Source organism: Orycteropus afer, unplaced genomic scaffold (assembly GCF_000298275.1).
Source record: "Orycteropus afer afer isolate SDZICR_OR568_19922 unplaced genomic scaffold, OryAfe1.0 scaffold00136, whole genome shotgun sequence".
NCBI classification, from domain to species: domain Eukaryota; kingdom Metazoa; phylum Chordata; class Mammalia; order Tubulidentata; family Orycteropodidae; genus Orycteropus; species Orycteropus afer.
In genome coordinates this window covers 5067467-5086919 of record NW_006921723.1, presented here as the reverse complement: position 1 = coordinate 5086919, position 19453 = coordinate 5067467, and the positions used below count along the sequence as shown (strand labels likewise).

General features: G+C 53.9%; 2 protein-coding genes across 2 annotated transcripts in view; both read left to right on the top strand.

Moving 5' to 3' along the window:
• CFAP74 (cilia and flagella associated protein 74) overlaps window positions 1–13381 on the top strand; it is a 71694-nt gene extending 58313 nt beyond the window's left edge. The window contains exons 18-31 of the mRNA XM_042781599.1: window positions 7307–7583; window positions 8626–8724; window positions 9193–9332; window positions 9853–9987; window positions 10140–10249; window positions 10343–10398; window positions 10487–10606; window positions 10764–10919; window positions 11449–11578; window positions 11960–12114; window positions 12311–12443; window positions 12649–12779; window positions 12970–13104; window positions 13280–13381. Coding sequence (XP_042637533.1) covers window positions 7307–7583; window positions 8626–8724; window positions 9193–9332; window positions 9853–9987; window positions 10140–10249; window positions 10343–10398; window positions 10487–10606; window positions 10764–10919; window positions 11449–11578; window positions 11960–12114; window positions 12311–12443; window positions 12649–12779; window positions 12970–13104; window positions 13280–13381 — 1879 coding nt within the window. The remainder of the gene's footprint in view (window positions 1–7306; window positions 7584–8625; window positions 8725–9192; window positions 9333–9852; window positions 9988–10139; window positions 10250–10342; window positions 10399–10486; window positions 10607–10763; window positions 10920–11448; window positions 11579–11959; window positions 12115–12310; window positions 12444–12648; window positions 12780–12969; window positions 13105–13279) is intronic.
• A 3042-nt stretch (window positions 13382–16423) lies between these two features.
• TMEM52 (transmembrane protein 52) lies at window positions 16424–18026 on the top strand. Its single transcript, XM_007945514.1, has 5 exons — window positions 16424–16489; window positions 16581–16624; window positions 16742–16783; window positions 17450–17628; window positions 17716–18026. Exons 1-5 carry the CDS (start codon window positions 16424–16426, stop codon window positions 18024–18026), a joined length of 642 nt encoding a protein of 213 aa, XP_007943705.1.
• Window positions 18027–19453: the final 1427 nt, after the last annotated feature.

Here is a 19453-nt window from a genome sequence, read left to right as displayed (position 1 = left end):
ATATGCATGTGAGAGCTGGACAATGAATAAGGAAGACCGAAGAAGAGTTGATGCTTTTGAGTTGTGGTGCTGGCAAAGAATGTTGAAAGTACCATGGACTGCTAAAAGAACTAACAGATCTGACCTGGAGGAAGTGCAGCCAAAATGCTCCTTGCAAGCGAGAATGGCCAAACTTCGTCTCACCCACTTTGGTCCTGTTGTCAGAAGAGACCATTCCCTGGAGAAGGATGTCATGCTTGGTAAGGTGGAGGGTCGACGAAAGAGGGGAAGGCCTTCAACAAGATGGATTGACACAGTGGCTGCGATGATGGGCTTAAGTATACCAGGGATCAAGGAGCTGGTGCAGGATTGGGTGGTGTTTCGTTCTGCTGTGCATGGGGTCGCTATGAGTCAGAAACGACTCGATGGCACCTAATAACAACAACAACATCCCCATATTCTGTTTGAAGGACAGCTTCCTGGTCTATGTACAGGTTCCTCATGAGCACAATTAAGTGTTCTGGAATTCCCATTCTTCTCAATGTTATCCATAATTTGTTGTGATCCATATAGTTGAATACCTTTGCATAGTCAATAAAACACAGGTAAACATCTTTCTGGTATTTTCTTTCAGCCAAGATCAATCTGATACCAGCAATGATATCCTTCATTCCATGTCCTCTTCTGAATCCAGCTTGAATTTCTGACAGTTCCCTGTTGATGTACTGCAACTGTTTTTTAATTATTTTCAGCATAATTTTACTTGCATGTGATATTAATGATATTGTTTGATAATTTATACATTCTGTTGGATCACCTTTCTTTAGAATGGGCATAAATATGGTTCTCTTCCAGTTGGTTGGCCAGGTAGGTATCTTCCAAATATCTTGGCATAAATGAGTGAGCATTTCCAGCATTGCATCCATTTGTTGAAACATCTTAATGGGTATTCCATCAGTTCCTGAAGCCTTGTTTTTCACCAATTCCTTCAGTCCAGCTTGGACTTCTTCTTTCAATATCATTGATTCTTAATGATACACTACCTCCTGAGATGAATTTTGCCCACAGAATCCTTCAATATTATAACTTAAGCCTTGAATTTTCCCTTCAGTTCTTTCAGCTTGAGAAATGCTGAGGGTGTTCTTCCCTTTTGGTTTCCTGACTCCAAGTCTTTGCACATTTCAGTATTATTCTTTGTCTTTTCAAGCAGCCCTTTGAAATCTTTTCAGCTCTTTTACTTCATCATTTCTTCTATTCACTTTAGCTACTCCATGCTCAAGATCAAGTTTCAGAGTCTCTTCTGACATCCATTTTGGCCTTTTCTTCCTTTCCTATCTTTTTAATGACCTTTTGATTTCTTCATGTATGATGTCCTTGATGTCATCCCACAACTTACCTAGTCTTCAGACATTAGTGCTCAATGTGCTAATCTCTTCTTGAGATGGTCTCTAAATTCAGGTGGGATATACTCAAGATCATATTTTGGCTCTCATGAACATATTTTAACTGTCTTCAGCTTCAATTTGAACTTAAGTATGAGCAATTGATGATCTGTTCTGCATTCAGTCCCTGGCCTTGTTCTGACTGATGATATTGAGCTTCTCCATTGTCTCTTTCCACATGTGTAGTCAATTTGATTCCTGCATATTCTATCCAGTAAGGTCCAGGTGTATAGTTGCTGTTTATGTTATTGGAAAAAGATATTTGCAATGACTAGGCCATTGATTGCCAGATTCTATAATGTCACCCCTGGTGTCATTTTGATCACCAAGGCCATATTTTCCAACTACTTATCCTTCTTCTTTGTTTCCAACTTTGGCATTACAATCACCAGGACTTATTAATGCATCTTGATTTCATGTTTGATCAATTTCAGACTGCAGAAGTTGCTAAAATTCTTCAGTTTCTTTACATTTGGCATTTGTGGGTGGTATGTAAGTTTGAATTATAATTTAATAGTTATTTTAACTGCTCTTCCATGTAGGTGTATGAATATTATCCCATCACTGACTGCATAATACTTCAGGATAGATCTTGAAATGTTCTTTTTGAGAATGAATGTGATACCATTCCTCTTCAATTTGTCATTCCCAGCATAGTAGACCATATGGTTGTCCAATTCAAAATGACCAATACCAGTCTGTTTCAGTTCACTAATGCCTAGGATATTGATCTTTATGCATTCCATTTCATATTTGTTGACTTCTAGTTTTCCTATATTCGTACTTTGTACGATTCACATTCTGGACATTCGCAGCTGTTTCTTCTCATTTTGGTCATGGCACATCAGCAGATGAAGGTCCTGAAAGCTTTACTCTACCCACGTCTTTAAGGCTGACTCTACTTTTAGAAGGCAGATCTTTGCTAGTCATACATTGAGTGTCATCCAACCTCGGGGCTTCATCTTCTGGCACTCTATCAGACTTTCACTGCTATTCATAAGGTTTCCAATGGCCAATTCTTTCAGAAGTAGACTTCCAGGTCCTTCTTCCTAGACTGTCTTAATCTGGAACCTGAAACCTGTCCACCAAGGGTGACCCTGCTGGTTTTCAAAATACCAGTGTCATAGCTTCCAGCATCACAACAACATTCAAGTCACCACATTACAGCAAACTGACAGATGAGTTGTAGCAGTAGCCATTCATTGGTAGCCATTGTCATTGTTGCTTTGATTTGCATGTGTCTAACTAATAAGTCATTAATGATTAGAGAGAGAGAAATCAAAACAACAAGATCCCATCTCACTCCAGCATTAATAGCAAAGTTAAAAAAAAATGCTGTTGAGAAAAAAAAAAAGAGATAGAGATTGGAACTTTCATACAGTGCTGGTAAGACTGTAAAATGGTATAACCACTTGTGGAAAACAGTATGGCACTTCCTTAAAAATTTGGAAATAGAAATACCATATGATCCAGCAATCCCACTACTAGGTATATATACTAAAGAAATAAGAGCTGTGAAATGAATAAATACGTGTGCACTCATGTTCAACACAACATTATTTACAATAGCAAAAAGATAGAAACAACCTAAGTGCCCATCAATGGATGAATGGATTAACAAACTATGGTACACACACACCATAGAATATTACACAAATTAAAGAATAGTAACAAATCAGCGAATCACCTCATGACATGGATGAACTTGGAGGATATTATGCTGAGTGAAATAAGTCGATCACAAAAAGCTAAATATTATCAGAGACCACTATGAGAAAAGGTTTACACACAGAAGGAAACATTTTCTATGATCACCAAGGATGAGAAAGAAAATCACTAACTAGAGAATAGCCATGTATTAACTTGAGTGAAAGGAAAGGCAATATAAAATAAAGGGAAAGTCAGCACAACATGATGAAGGCAAAAGAAAATATTGGAAAGTGCACAAGAGTAAAAGGGCTACAAAGGTAATCACTATTACAATCCTGCAATAACAGTAATGATAAACACTAATCTACGAGTGGATACACAGGTAGACATGCAAGCTGAACAGGTGATGGCCAAGGTCAGAATTTACAAAATTAGTCCACACAGCTTGAGGCCCTACGACTGGAGCAACTCCCAAGAAGACAGCCCATGAGGTCAGGGCCATCCCTACAACCCCAGCTCATGCCCATAAACCAAACAACTGCCCGCAAAGAACTAGCCTAATGCTCCTTCACCAACCCAGCACCAACACCTTCACCCCAGCAACACCTAACATTAGCAACAGGTGTAAAACCCGGCTGTTTCTGCAGTGTGAACTTAGGGCCAGAGACCCACAACAAGAGCTGAAAATATGTTGCCCTTCATGCTTTGAAAGTGCCAACCCTTTCTGTGTTCTGTGACACAGGTCACATTAGCCACCATAGTCCAGGCCCTTCAAAAAAACATAGCTTCCCAAAATGGACACAAGAAAAAAATTTAAAAATCTGACGCATTTTCACAGCTATTAAGGAAATTGAATCCAAATTGTGAAATCTTCCCACAGTGGAAATCTAGACTTCACTGATGGCCTCACTGATGAATCCTTCCAAACTTTTTTTCCCCCTAATGATGCCACATCTCACTCAGATCTCCAAGAGAATAGAAAAGGAAGGAAAACTTCCCAACTCAGATTATGAGGACAGCATGACATCAGGCAGCAGACCGTGGGCATCACCACACCTCACATAGTCCTGAAACCTGGGGCCATGCAGCCAAGTGAGTGATGGGCCAGGGCAGTGCAGTGAATTGCTTAATATGCCCTTTTAGCCATAGTCCTCCATTTTGTGATATAAATCCTAGTCTCTATGCATATTTAGAAGGAGCTATGGTAGCATAGTGCCTAAGGCACTTGACTGCTAACCAGAAGGCTGGCGGTTCAAACCCACCAGCCACTCCTCAGAAGGAAGATTGGGCAATCTACTTCCGTGTGATACTGCCTCGGAAACCCAAGGAGGGGTCGCTATGAATCAGGGCTGACTCGACGGCAAACAACAACAACAACAACATGGTGGCATAATGGGTAAGGCATTTGTCTGCTAACCAGGTCAGCAGTTCAAACCCACCAGCTGCTCTGCAGGAGGAAGATAAGGCAATCTACTTCCATAAAGATTTACAGCCTTGGAAACCCAATGAGGGTCACCTGTTTAGAGTGGGATGTGTCTTGAGGCCCACCTTGCTGGAGGGTGTGACTCAAGTCACCATCTTTAGTCTCCTTGAGAGTATGTATGTGAATGTTCTGGGAAAGTTTGCTCCAGTCCTGCATTTGGTTCGTCGTCATCTCACCCCTGGACTTGGGACAGCAGCTGGTCATCTGACCCACCAATTTGGGTTCGCCAGCCCCTGTAACCACATGAGTGAGGAGAATTCTCTGGACCTACCTATGGACTTGGGACTTGCCAGATTCCCAGCCTCTACCACCACATGAGCTGTTTCCTTGGCAGTGTGTGAGTTCTGTGAGACATTGCAGCAGAATACAGAACCCTGAGACGGGAGGGAGAGGACTGAGGGGAGGAGGAGGAGTTGAAGTTAGAGATGATAGAGTGGCCCAGCAGTTTGGAAAAGTTGGACATTTGAGACATCTTTAACCTCTACCTCATAGGGACCAGCTTTGTGCTGATCCTTCTAAGAAATTATTCAAGCAGCCAGGAACTCAGAAATGCTCCGAAAGGGGTCCAGGGCCTCACTCTCTGCCTCACATTTCCTAGAGTGTCTGTATCCATCCTGCAGGATTGTGGCCTAGGGCACAGGCATCAGCAGACCTGTGGGAATTGTAAATGAAGCCAAACATTTGCCTTTGGAAGCAAGGTTAAAGTTGACTGGACCAACGGTTGGACAGGGAAGTTGGCTCTACCTCTGAGGCTAGATGGAAGACATCTTCCAAGTAATGAATGAACAGACCCTTACCCCAATGGTTTTGAGGAAAAAGAAACCTTTTCAAGCACCTGCAAAGATAAAAGCATTGTATCCCCAGATATATCTGATATTGGCTAATGTGTCTGGGGTGGACAGTGTCACGATGGCTCAGTTCTTTCTGAATGGGTTAGGTTTTAAACCCACTGCCTCAAAGTCTGTAGTGGCACCTGGTAAGTCTCAAAAGAGCCTCAGTGGCCACCGAGAGCCCAAGGCAGCCGGCAAGGGCTTTCAGACCTGAGTTCCAGAGATAGATTGTTAAAGACAGTGTAGGGTGGAGAGTGTGCTGGTATGTGATTTTGGGGCGTGTAAATCAAAAGTAGCTCAAAGGGAGCCCTGAAAAAAAAATAGTTCAAAGGGTTGGGCAACGCTGGGGACAAAGTACCCTCCACTCCCCAGCATGCCCATATCTACTCAAAGCCAATCTACCTTTCAAACAAGCCATGTTCTCTGAGAGACACTGGGGCCAATGCAAAACCACAGTGCCATCCATCTGGTCAAAAATGGATTTCCAGCAAAGTTTTCCTTTGCACATTCATCACATTTTTGTATATTGAAGTGTTCAGTGAGTTGATTGCTAATAATTACTGTAGGGATATCTCCATCCAGAAAGAATTTTGTATTTTAACATTAAAAGCTTTGTGGCAGAGGACATAAAGATACACATCAAAATATTTCAACATCTAGGTACATATTTGTTTCAGACAAGTATGATGGAGTGATTAGTCTTATTCTTTAAAGCATAAAAATAAATGTCATTAAGATGAAATTCAGTGGGAAAGGGGCAAAGGAAATAGGAGTTCAGTGAGAATATGGAAAGAGGGCTTTCAGCTGGTTCAAACTGATTTAGTCATGGCCAACACAGCAAAATTAGAACAGACCCAAATCTGAAAAATGTTGGTGTACAGGAAAGTTAACCAGAATGGGAAAAATGATGGGTTGAAGCCCTGGAATGGGAGACTTGGAACAGGTGTAGTGAGCCGCTTCAGGAGCCTGATACAGGAAATTGGAATTACTGCAAGGTCTGTGGAGGGTGACACACCTTCAAAGTGACACAGTCGACCACCACCTTTGAGCTGGGCACCGTTATTTCCAACTCTGTCAGTCAAGAGATTTGGTTGCTATGCAGTGTGCATGCTGCCTTTGTTTTCAGGAGAAGATTAAGTTTCTAGCAGGACATCAACCTGTAATTTTTCCCATTCTGGTTATTGTTCCAGTGCACCCACTTTTTACAAATGTGGGTCCATTCCAGCTTCACTTTAATGGCCATTACTGAACTGAGAAGAAACAATTCAAAGCCCCGTGTGGAAAGTAAAATTGCCAATGGTTAAATTGCCCAAAACACTGTTCTTTTCCATTAATAGATGATGGTGGGCTTCAACTTACCATGGCGGGAGGGTGGAATTCCTGTGCTTAAAGATCAATCTATTTTATGATTTTAATGTCGATAAACACTTAAGAAAATAAGCCAGGAATTACCTCCTTTACACTATCTAAGCTTGTGATTAAAATTTTAGCTACCCAGTTAAAATTGGCATAGGACACATGGTGTTCTCAAAATTCCTTAATGAGCCAAAAACCAAACCCATTGCCATCAAACTGACTCTGACTCATGGTGACCCCACATGTTGTAGAGAACTGAGCTCCAGAGGGTTTTCTCAGCTGTAATCTTTGCCTTTTTTATGTGGCACCACTGGGTGGGTTTGAATCACCAACCTTTAGGTTACTAGTTAAATGCAAACCATTTGCACAACCCATAACCTTTGCTTTGTTAGTGATGTCATGAGCAAAACACATGACAGTCATTGTAACAGGTTACACTTAACAGGCTTAGGATTGAGTCAGTGCCCGGGGGGAGGGGGGTGGACATGTCCACACACAGAGATCTCTCTCAACATCTCCCGTCCCCACTAGGGGCCCAGACTCAGGCTGTCCTCTCCTTGCCCCAGGCAGTTCAAGCTCTCTTGCCGAGCTGTGGGCGTCCACCCACCCCTGGAGCTGTCTCACTACCACATCAAGTTTGCGGCCACTGCCTTGTATGACACCTCCGTGGCCACCCTGTACGTCATCAACTCCCACCTGAGCATGAACTCACTGACCCACTCGGTGCCCCGCATCGGCTCCCAGGACGCTGCCCCTGTGGGGCCCACATCTTTCGAGTTCCTGCTGCCCCCGGATTCTCCAATCACCATCTCGCCCTCAGTGGGGACAGTGCTACCAGGAAAGGTGGGTGTGGGCTCCACAGGCAGGCAGGGGGTGAGCTGTCTACTCTGCCCACAGATACTCAATGGGTGGAAGAGGGAGCTCCAACCCAGCCCTCAGGAAACAGTACAGGGCCAGGGCTTCCGTGGTTCATGAGCACAGGGCCAGGGCTCCCCTGGGCCATGGGAGAAGGCCAGCACATCCTGAGCCCCACTCGCAGGCAGCAGCCAACCCACAGGCCGCCCTCCACCAGGGCAGCTGACCTCACAGGTGCCTGCCAACAGAGGTGGGCTTTGGCTCCAGGCCACACAGCTGTTCTTCTCATCTGCCTTCCTCCCTCCCCTAACTTAACCAGCTGGGAGGGGGAGGCAAAAGGAACAAGGGCTCACAGCCCCCCAGTTTAAATCCTTCAAAAATGGGGTGACAGCTACTATGAGGGCTTTGGAAAGGACTGAGCACAACAGGGATGTGGGGCCAGGTAAGGCCTAGCCAGTACCACTCAGTCAACAGGACATTTAAATCCACTCCACTCAATTCTGCACATTATTGAAGAGTGCTCTCATCCCCAAAGGGGTCTGCGGCATTCTGTTTTTGTCTCTCTGTGTCTTTCTCTGTCTCTCTATGTCTCTCTGTCTGTCTCTCTCCAACAAATGTCCTGAGTACTTGCTAAACACTGGGAGACCACGATGAGTGGCCTCACATCTAGTCACATAGAGGACATCTAGGGTGTGGATTGTGGAAAGAACAGATTCAGGCTTGGAAAAGCTGGAAAGTTGGGCTGACAGGGTACAAGACCCCCCAGGTTTTCATGCCTCAAAACAAAGTTTCAAGACCCCACCCCATGGTAAGGGGGGCCTGGAAGTCCTGTAGGCAGCCCACCCCAATTCTGAGGCAGTGCTAAGGATAGGACTTCCTGGAGATATCTTGCAGAAGGAAGATGACAACTGACAACCAGGATCAGAGTGGCAGGTGTGGGGTGCATGAAGAGGGCATGGGTGCCAGCAGGGCCACCAGGGGCCTTGGGGTGGGATGGCAGCTCCCAGGGCCATTCCTGCTCTTCCCACAGAGGTGCTTGGTGCAGGTGGCCTTCCAGCCTGTGCTCCCTGAGGAATTGGTGCGACAGGAGGCCCTCCAGGCACTGAGCAAGGAGGCTGGAGCCAAACAGGTTGGTGGAAAATGGGGATGGGGGTATAGCAGATGGAGAGGCAGGATGCATTCCAGCAAGCTGCTCCTGCCTCTCTTGGGGACCTGAGGCTTCTCACCCATGAACCAGGGAATGAAAGTTGTCATCTGCTCAAAGGTAATGTGTGAAGTACTTCCCCACTCACAGAGGCAAGAGGCTGACTGACTTCTGCCCTAACTGACTTGTGGATGGTCTCTTCGCACTCCACCCCAGAACTCAGCTATCCATCCCACACACATTCGCTGTCTCCTTTATTTGCCCTGTCTACTGCCACTGTCAGTCCCTCTTAGAAAGCTACTTGGTTATCAGATCCCCGTGCTCTGCAAACCCATAGCTCCCATAGCAGTTTGGGCCCTAAGCTGGGCCCAAAAGAGCCCAGAGTGGCAGTTCAGTGATGGCCAAGCTGAGGGCAGAGCTTCAGGGCAGACCCACAGCCTCTCCTTCTTACAGACCCGAAAGGACACAGTCACCCAGAAGAAAGACCCACGGAGGCAGTCCATCCTCCCCATGCGGCAACAGAACAGAGAGCGACAATTCCGGGTCTCCACTCCCCCAACCCTGGAGCTGCAGAAGCAAGAGCTCAAGGCCAGGTGGGCCCAGAAGGGACTGGATCCAGACAATGCCTCAAAGCCCTCTAGGCTCTGCCTTCCAGGGCATCTGCCCACCCCACTGAGTGCCCCAGCCGTGGCTGGGGAAGAAGCTGCTACTGGCTTAGCAATGTCAGGCTTCCCAGTTTCCACAATGGACCCCAGGATGCTCTGCCAGCTCTGTACCCATATCTGGAGTCCTGGGACATGGCTCTGTGGTTAGTTGCCAGGGGTATATGCTCTCCTGTGGCCAACTCAACCAAGATCCTGGGTTTGGGAAGCAGGCTCCCATAGTAACCAGGGAAGGAAGGAGGTGGGACAGCCATCTGGCCAGACAAAACTCAGATGGTGTGGTCGCAGGCTGCTGCCTCTCACCACCCTGTCCTCCCCAGAGAGGTAGCTCTGATCCCAGGGCCTATGAAGTGTAGCTACTGCACAGGCTGGCCTTTGCCCAGGGAGGTTGGACCCAGGGCTGCCATCAGGCAGTGGCAGAGCACAAGCGTGCTTTGATGGCTTATTCCAGTTCTGAAGAGTTCCAGGCTGCCCAGGCTGCCCTGGCCAGAGCTTTTGGGGGGAAGTTTGACAAGTTTGTGGTCCCCTGTGTCATTGCCAGTGGGGACATCAAGGACAGAAAGGAAACAGAGCCCATGAGTTTCAGGTACGGAGTGTCCAAGATAGGGCAGATCTCTAGGCCTCATATGCTCTGGCCCAGAGGCTGCTCGGCCTGGGTGGTGTGTGGGACTGGGTTGCCAGGGCGCTTGCCCACTCCACCCCACCTTGCGCTCAGTGTGGCTCTGATCTGGCCCACAGCCCCCACAACACCTTGTACTTAGAGCTGTGGTGTCCAACAGTGGCACCGTCCATCGTGGTGACATCTGACAAAGGCAAAACTGTCTTTAACTTTGGAGAGGTGGCCGTCGGTGAGTCTGGCTGGGCCCAGCTCTCAGGCTCTCAGGCTCCCCCACACTCACTCTCACACACCTGCCGAAGCCCTCCCTCCACCTATGTTTCAGGACACCGTGGCATGAAGAAAGTCTCCATCCAGAACATCTCCCCTGAGGACTTGGCTGTATCCTTCCCTTGCAAGGCCTCAACAGGAGCCCCCCCCCCCACGCCAAAGCAGAGCCCATGGCCCTCTCCTTGACAGCCACTCTCAGGTGGAGTTCTCAGTCCTGAACCCCAACGGCCCCTTCGTCCTGCTGAACTCCTTCAACAAGCTGCTTGTAGGCGAGACCCAGGTCCTAGGGCTGTCCTTCTTACCCCAGGAGAGCATCCAGGTGAGTCCAGGCCACCCTGGGCCGGGGCTGGGCCTGGGGGCTCTGCAGGGCTGTCCAAGTGCTCAGGCCATAGCTGACCAGGCCAGGCCAGTCCCAGGAGCCGGTCCCCTGAGGCCTGGGGGGCATTCGCCTCCTGCTGAGGGTAGGGTCTCTTCAGGCCCAGGAGACACTGGACATCATCACCAAGAGGGGCACGCTCACCCTCACCCTCCTGGGTACCGGTGTCGCTTCCGTGATTGTCTGCTCCATCGAAGGGGACGTTCTCAACATGGGCTACGTGATAGCCAGGGAGTCTGTCTCCTCCACTTTCAAGGTGAAGCACACTTGGGCCACACCCTCCAACCTCCAGCCTTCCAAGTCCCTCAGGCAGCCTTAGGCAAGGTCCCAGGGGAGGAGGTCCTTCTTTCTGCCCAGAAGGGGTCAGCCCAGTCTTGAGACCAGTGGGCTGGTGGGGCTGCCCCAGCAGAGAGAACACAAGGCACTGGTTCTGGGAGGCCTGATGATTCCACTTCCCTGAGCCCATCAGCCCCTGGCCCGGTTACCCAGCTTCCCCTCCTCCTACTTTGGCAACAGGGCCAGCACCTCTGCCTGGAGCCCCTTCCTTAGCTCTTCAGGGAGCTTAGCTCAGGCAAGGCTTCTGTGGGGAGACACCTTCGTGTGAGGCTGCCTCGCCTGTGGGTTCCCAGCCCCGCAGAGCGTGGCCACAGTTTCCTTAGGGGCCCTCTGAAGAAGGGATGAGGAGGGGAGACACTGCTTGGAGATGTGAGTGCTGGGACTTTTCCAGCATGCGGAGGAAGGCCGCTGGGACTAACGAGCCCCGCCCGGGTCCCTCGCCCCCGCAGCTGCAGAACGATTCCACTCTCCCCATCAAGTTCTCTATGAGGCTGGACAGTCTGTCCTGCACACGGAGGGAGGACCGGCAACAGCTGCCACAGTTCCTTGTCTCCCCCGAGCAGAGGACGGACGTGGTTGGTGAGCTTGCAGGCGGGACCTGTGCAGGAAGGAAGAGGAGGAACGAGGGCCTCAGGGGGCCAGCCTGGAAGCTGTGGAAGGGGTCTGGCATGCGGGGGCGCAGGAGTGCAGCATGGGGAGGAGCACAGGGAAGTGAGGAAAAGGCAGACTGGGGCGGGGAATGGGGTCCAGCGGGTAGGAGGGCAAGGAGCCCACCGTGGGAGGGGCCGGACGAGGCGCGAAGAGAATCATCAAGACTGTGAGGGTTGTGAGGCCGGGGGGGGGGGGGTGCCGGGAATGGACAGAGTGGGCGAAAGCTTGGTCAGAAGACAAGCAGCAGAGGATGGGGCCGGGTGTGTTGGGCCCTGGGCTCGCGGTCCGGCCACGCCCTACTGCCCGCAGGCACGCAGAACCTGAACGGGCAGAGTGTGTTCAGCGTGGCCCCGGTCGAGGGCATCATTGAACCCGGGAAGGCGCAGGACTTCACCGTAACCTTCAGCCCGGACCACGAGAGCCTGTACTTCTCTGACCGGCTCCAGGTGGTGCTCTTTGACAAGGTGCGCCCCGCCCACAACCCTGCTAAGGGCCACCCTGCGCTGAGAGACCCCTCCCGCCTGAGGATCTCCTTGCCCTGCCCTGGGGTCGACATGGTGGAAGGACCCGCGTCCCCGGTCCGATGGAGCTGCACCCAGTCCCCTCAGCGTAGTCCTGAGCTCAGAGCGGCAGTGACAGGGCCGCCTCCTCTGTCCTCAGACAGTCTCCCATCAGATCCTCCTGAAGGGTGCTGCCAGAGAACACATGATGTTTGTGGAGGGTGGGGACCCCCTGGACGTACCTGTGGAGTCTCTGACCATGATCCCAGCCTTCGACCAGGAGCACAGAGAGGGTGAGCCCTGGGAGGCAGGATGATACCCACCCTACCCCTGCACCCATCTCTGCATGCACGCGTGCATGCATGCATATGCGCACGCGCGTTCCCCCCCCCCCCCCCACACACACACAGATCCCAATAAGCTCCTCCCTCCCTGGGGGGGCTGACCCCACCCACTCCTGTGCTGGCTACCCCAGCTAGGCCCACCCTCCTTCCACAGAGGCAGAGGAGCTGAAGTCCATTTTGGTAACTCTGGAGTACCTGCAGCTAGACACCGACACACCAGCCCCTCCTGCTACCCGAGAGCTGCAGGTGGGCTGCATCCGAACCTCCCAGCTGTCTCCAAAGAAGGTGACGCCCCCTCTGCTCTGGTGGCACCGCCTTGCCCTGGGAGCCCATGGCATTGCCCCCAGCTGGCTTTGGCTAGCATGTCCTGCAGCAGGTTTGGGGAGGGCAGCCAGCTGGTCAGAGCTGAGAGGTTGGTGAAGCAGGGTCCCCCTGTCCCTAGTCCATGAGGCAACCCCCTCCCCATGCCCCACAGAGTGTGGAGTTCAGCCTGGATAGTGTCTCAGCCCTGCAGCACAAGGGCTTCACTCTGGAGCCTTCCCGGGGCTTCGTGGATCGAGGCCAGACCAAGACCATCAGCATCTCATGGATGCCCACAGCGGACTTCGATGTAGGCTGGCCTCTGCCCTAGCCCGGGGACCCAGAACCCAAGCGGCTGGTGGGCAGGCAGCGGGTGACACCCTGCCCCACCCTGAGAAGGCTTGGGGGCATGGTGCTGGGTGGGGAGAAGTGGGCTGTGCCTGGGGTGCCCAGTGGCTAAGGGCTCCTACTCCCCCCACTTCCAGCCAGACTATCCACTCATGGTGTCAGCCCTGCTGGTGCTCAGGGGGGACGTGAAGGAGATCTACAAAGTCCTCTTGGTGGCCCAGGTGGTGACTCGCTCCTGAAGCACAAGAGCTACCCCAGGAGCCCCTCTCAGATCCTCTCACCTCCCTCGAAGCCCTTTCCATCCACCATAGTCCAGGCTGGGTAGTCTTCCTGGGGCCTGGCCATCACCAGCTGGGCCGGTCCAAATCAGCAGGGCAGCCCTCAGCATTGTCCCTCAAACAGGACCCCCAACCCCATAGACAGGGCCTCTACCTCAAGTCCTGCAGTTGTCCTGGACCAGCAAGCCCAGCATCCAAGCCCCCCAGGCCCAAAACAAGCACGAAGATACAGCCACCTGGCAGCCTGCTGAGACCCTGAGTCCTTGGGGCCACAGTCACCAGTCCTGCCCATTCTCTGGGGACCGCAGGGGAGAGCTAGCCCACAGCTTGTCAATAAACCTCCATGAACCACCACATTTGCAGCAACCAAGTATTTGCTGGGGCAAGGGAAGACAGGGCAGTGGGTACAGAGTCCCAGGGGAGATGATGTGCAAACACATACACACACAACATACACACACACAGTCCATCAGCCAAAGAACTAAGGAAAACTAAGGAAGGGCTTCCTGGAGAGTGAGGGTGTTGCCAGCCACCGAGGAAAGGCCCACGCCTGGAGCATGGGGGAGCACAGCAGGCAGGGCTGGAGCTGAGCTGGTGAAGGCCCAGGGAGGAGGGGAATGGGTAGGGGGCTTCGAAGCCCATAGATGGCCCCTGGGCCTCAGGCTCCCCCCCAAGGTGCAGTACCCCCGATAACCCCAAGCAAAGGTTGGAGATACTCTTTCATTCAAGTCCTTACCCCAGGGCCCAGGAGGGGCCCAGAGAGAAGCCCAGCACTTGGTTTGGATTTCCACAGGATTGACCCGCCCTACCCATGAGAAGATGCTCCTTTGAGCTCAGAGTGGCACCTACACGCACACCACCCCACCGGTCAACTCGGGAGTAGCTAGCTTTTGGCCATAGGCCCTACAAAGCCCATTCAGCCTGGGCCCCTGTGCATGTTGTTGTTGTTGTTATGTGCCGTCGAGTCAGCCCTGACTCATAGCGACCCCTCCTTGGGTTTCCGAGGCAGAATCACTACGGAAGTAGGATTGCCCAACCTTCCTTCCGAGGAGTGGCTGGTGGGTTTGAACCGCCAGCCTTCTGGTGAGCAGGCAAGTGTCTTAGCCACTATGCTACCAGAGCTCCCCTAGGGCCCCTGTGCATAGTCCCCACCCATCTGGAGCAGCCTTCCCTGCAGGTGTGGTGGGAGTGGTGTCTGGGGTCTCGGCACAGGTCTTGAAGACACTAACACCCAGAGGGGGCAATGGGGGCTTCAGGGCTGTCAACCTGACTCTTCTGTGCCCTCTGGGTCTCAGGCCAATGACCTTGACCCTGGAGTGATTTGACAGGACTAGTAGCTAAGGCACTTGACTGCTAACCAGAAGGCTGGCGGTTCAAACCCACCAGCCACTCCTCAGAAGGAAGGTTGGTCAATCTACTTCTGTAGTGATACTGCCTCGGAAACCCAAGGAGGGGTCGCTATGAGCTGGGTTCACTCAGTGGCACATAACAACAACAACAACAACTGCCAGCTGGAGGCTTGGGATTTACAGACTGCAGACCAGGCAGGTCCCCTCCTGCCCTCACTGAGCCCTGAGGGCCCTCCTTCACCAGAGGAGAGGAGAAGGCAGGGTCCAGCGACCCCAGGCCAGGCCTAGGCCCCAAATGAGGTGCCTCAGAGGGCACTGTCCTCACCTCCTTCCTGGGCTGGCTGCTATCCCACTGCTCACCTGTCTGACTCCCAGCCTGGCTTCTGCCCATTCCTCCCTCCTCCCTTGTACCTGTGTGCTGCTCCTCCAAGGCCAAGCTCAGTTCAGCTAGGAGGAAGAGAAGGGGAGGCCAGGAGCAAGGTGGGCTGGGGGTTGTGGGGGGGGGGGGGGGGCCCTAGAGGCAGCTGCAGGCCTTGAGTGAGGCCAGGAGGGGGGCAGGGAGACAGGGAGCAGGGGCCTGGCAGGTACCAGACACTGGCCTGGGCAAAGCAGAGAAGGTCCCTTTGAGGACACGTCCCTTGAAGGGAATAAGGGAGGGGGACTCCTTCTGCCCTTCCCAGACAAGATCAGTCCACCCGCCCCTCGCTGCTGGTCCTTCCCTTAGCCTGACTAGGACCCATTGTACCAGGGATCCTGCTAGGATCCCTGGTGGAGGGCCTGCCAGGGTCTAACGCTTGGTAGTGATGCGGGTGTCCGGGGCCTCTGGGAAGAAATGACCCTAAGGCCTCCGGGGAGAATGAAGAGGCGGGCTCCCGGTAGAGAGAAGGCGCGCATGCGGCCACCAGGCGGGCTGCTGGATTCTAGGCCCCAGGGGCCAGGTTCTCAGCGGCCACCTTCCCAGCGCTGGGCGTGGCTTTCCGGGCGAGTGTAGCTCAGAAAGCGGTCTGCTCCCCGCAGGCTCCGGTGGGGGGGCGCCACTAGCGTTGAGGAACTACAACGTTTGAAGAGTTCCGCGTCTCGAATGTTAATTTGGAGTAGTCGTTGTGAGCTCGGCCGCGCAGCTGGTTACATATATTTGTCCTCGCCACCCCCACACAGACCGGTCCCAGGGGCGCCCAGGCCGGCAGAAGAGGGACCGCTGACCCATCTGGCGTTGTCCTCGCCCCGCGACCCCCACCAGGCGACCCCGCAGGCTGGTTGACTGACCGAGGCAACGAGCTAGGTGGGAGGGGGAGCTGCCATGTGGGGCTCTGGGGCGGGGCCCCGGGGGTGGAGCCTCAGGGGGCGGAGCCTCCATTGGGCAGGGCCACCGGGGCGGGGCCCGGTGGGCGGGGACTTCGAAGAGTGGTGACATCGAGGGGCAGTGTCTCTGGGGCGGGGCCTTCTTTGGGCGGGGTCTCTGGAAAGGGACTTCGAGGGGCGTGGCCTCCGTTCGGCAGGGCCTCCGGGGTCGGAACCTCCCGTGGGCCGTGACTCTGGTGACCAGGCCTGGTGGAAGAGGTCTACAAAACTGCCCCCCCGGTGGGCGGAGTCCTGGGGCGTGATCTCCATAAAACTGCGGGGCGCCTGTTTCTCTGGCCCGCCGTCCAGGAGGATGGCTTTGGGCTTTCCGGTCTGCCGCGAGCTCCTGCTGCTCCTACCGCTCTGGTCGCTGCCACAGGTGGGTCTGGCCACAGCTGGATTTGGACCCCACGGGGGGCGTGTGCCCTCGCTTTGCTCCGCCCTGCCCCAGCTCATCCCTGTCCCCACAGGTGGCGCTGGGCTTCACGGACGGCAGCTGCGACAATTCGGATCAGTAAGTCGGGGGGAGGGTCCGGGCGCCTGGGCTGTGCCGGTCCCGCCTGTGGGAGGGGTCGGGCGGTGAGGTCGGCGCCCGGTGCCCCGCCTGCTCCAGGTGCCGCCGTCCCCGCAGGTGCCCGCCCCAGGCCCGCTGGAGCAGCCTGTGGCACGTGGGGTAAGTGCAGGCATGGAGCTGCCGGTCCGCCGGAGGGCATTTAGGGCGGGGAGGGAGCCCGCGGGTAAGGCCTCACAGACCTCCACCAGGCCAGACCTCTAACGCAGGTCGCCTACTCTGGGCTTCCAGTGCTGAGGTGATGCCAACACTGCTCCCCAACAAGGGGAAGGCGCTGAGGCCTCCACCTACCTCCTTCACCCGGCAGCACCAGCGTGGCCTCAGAGCCACTGCTGCTGCCCCCAGGTGGAGCCAAAGCGAAGGTGGCATGGTAGATTCCTGCCCTAGCAGCAAGCCCAGTCCCTCCCTCTCTCCCTGCAGCTTCTAGCACCTCTCCCTCCCCTCTTCCTTTGCCCCTGTGGGAGGCCCCTGTCCTCAGTCATCTAGGCACAAGAGCTACGTAGCCGCAGGGGACAGTATGTCCTGGGAGTGAGCCCAAGGCCTCTTCTGGCCAGCCTTGGAAAGACAACTGGTCAGGCCCAGCAGCAGGAGGCCAGACCGGCTCCTTGGGCAGCTCAGCCAGGGAGGTGTCCAGCCTGGAGAGACACTCTGATTCTTTCTCCTCCTGTTATCTGTCCTGTTGTGGGCTGTGTGGCCCTGCCTGCTACAGGGAGCAGGGGCCTGGTGGTCGAGGTCAGCCCAGTGGCAGGGCCTTGCTCCTCCTACCAGGCTCATCCTGCTGGCAGTCCTCCTGCTGCTACTGTGCGCAGTCACAGCCAGCTGCGTCCGGTTCTGCTGCCTCAGGAAGCAGGCGCAAGCCCAGCCACACCTGCTGCCACCTCAGCAGCCCTGCGACCTAACGGTCATCCCTGTAGACAGCGACAGCCCTGTGCACAGCACAGTGACCTGTGAGTGCTCACAGACCCAGGCCACCTGCCAGGGTGGGGGTTGAGGGCTGAGTCCTGCCCTGGCTTACTCCCTCCTGGTTCCCACAGCCTACAGCTCTGTGCAGTACCCACTGTCTATGAGGCTGCCCTTGCCCTTTGGGGAGCTGGATCTTGACACTGTGGCACCACCCGCCTACAGCCTGTATGTCCTGGAGCTGCCACCGTCTTATGATGAGGCAATCAAGACAGCCAAGCCTAGCTACCAAGAGCCAGCCCCATCCCCAAGGCCCAGCCAGCAAGAGCCATCCCCCTCCCTGAGGCCAAACCCCCTTCCTGAAGCCCCCTTCTTGAGGTCTAGCCCTCTCCCTAGGACCTTAGGCTTAGAGGCCACTCCAGGACCCCAGGACCCCCAGCTGTAGCCCTGGCACCCTCACAGGGTGGAGAGTTCTCTTGGAGCCTTTGGACAGAAGCCTTCTTTCTACTGCCTCCTACCACCTCATGCTCCAGGAGCCAAGCACACAGGGACTTGGCACCATGGCCTCAGCCTGTCCCCACCACCTTCCCCCTCAGGAAGGCCAGTGTCCAGCACATTGCTGCTGTCCAACCTCGTTGCTATGTAACAGCCAGGGATGGGAGGAATGCCCACCCCACCCTGGGCAGGCAGCTGCTTCACCCCAGCCCCTGCCCACCTGAGCAGGACTGAGCACCAGAAGCACCCTGCCAGCTGTGATGTCTGCAGCTTTCCAGAAAGAGAATAAAGTTTGTATCTAAGTAGCTTCCACCAGTGTGGAGAGGGTTTGGGAGGGCAGATGGGCAGGTAAGGTGTGGTCCTCCCCAGCCCATGTCCAGGCAGACCTGCAGGCTGGTATCACATGGGCTACAGACAGATAACTGCCACGCGGGCTCCAGCTGCCATGAATGCCACAGCCCAGAGCCAGGAGGGGGTGTCAGGTGTCCCAGCAGAAGTGACTGGGCCCAAGTATCTGGGCAGAAAACTCTTTATGTCCTCACAGCCACCACCCCTCCCTGCCATGGACAGTGAGGCGTGCACAGGAGTCAGAACAGACATTTATTGGACACTGAGCTGGTAGGGGTGGGGAGGGCAGTGGCAGGCAGCCACCCACAGCATGGCAGCTGCTCCTACTGGACCAGCTTGAAGGACTCTCCGGTCATCATGGCCACGAACTCTGAGGGGCAGAGGCACAGGTCAGCTGCTTGCCCTGGCCCTGGCCACCAGGGCCTCAAGCATCAGCCTCGCCCCTCAGCTTACCCTCATAGTCAATGGTCCCATCTCCGTCCTTGTCAGCCTCCTTCATCATCTGCTCAGCCTCCACCTCGTTTAAGGGCTCACCCGCATTCATGAGCACATACCTGCCAGACCCCCGACACTGAGCTGAGCCCTGGAAAGTCAGCCCAGGGCTGCACCCACCCAACCCGCCTGGCCCTTCCAGCCAGCCCACCCTCCCCCCAGCTCTCCCCCAGCCATCCACAGGGCCATACTTGAGTGTGTTCCAATCAATGTAGCCCTTGCCCTCCTTGTCAAAGACTCGGAAGGCTGCCCTCAGCTCGCCCTCCTGGTTCTGGGCTTTCTCGTGGTAAATGCCCATCAGTGCCAAGAAGCCATCACAGTTGAAGAACCCTTTGTCTGCAAGGAGCCACATGAAGGGTGGGCTGGGTTCCTCATTCTCCCCATCCTTCCACCCCCGGGGACTCCGTCACTTCCACAAACAGGTACCCCTGCCAGCCACCCACCCGCCTGCCACCCTGGCCTTACTGCCTCTGTCCACGTCCTTGGCCATGGAGGCCAGCTCACTCTTGGTGGGATTGATGCCCAGCAGGCTCATGA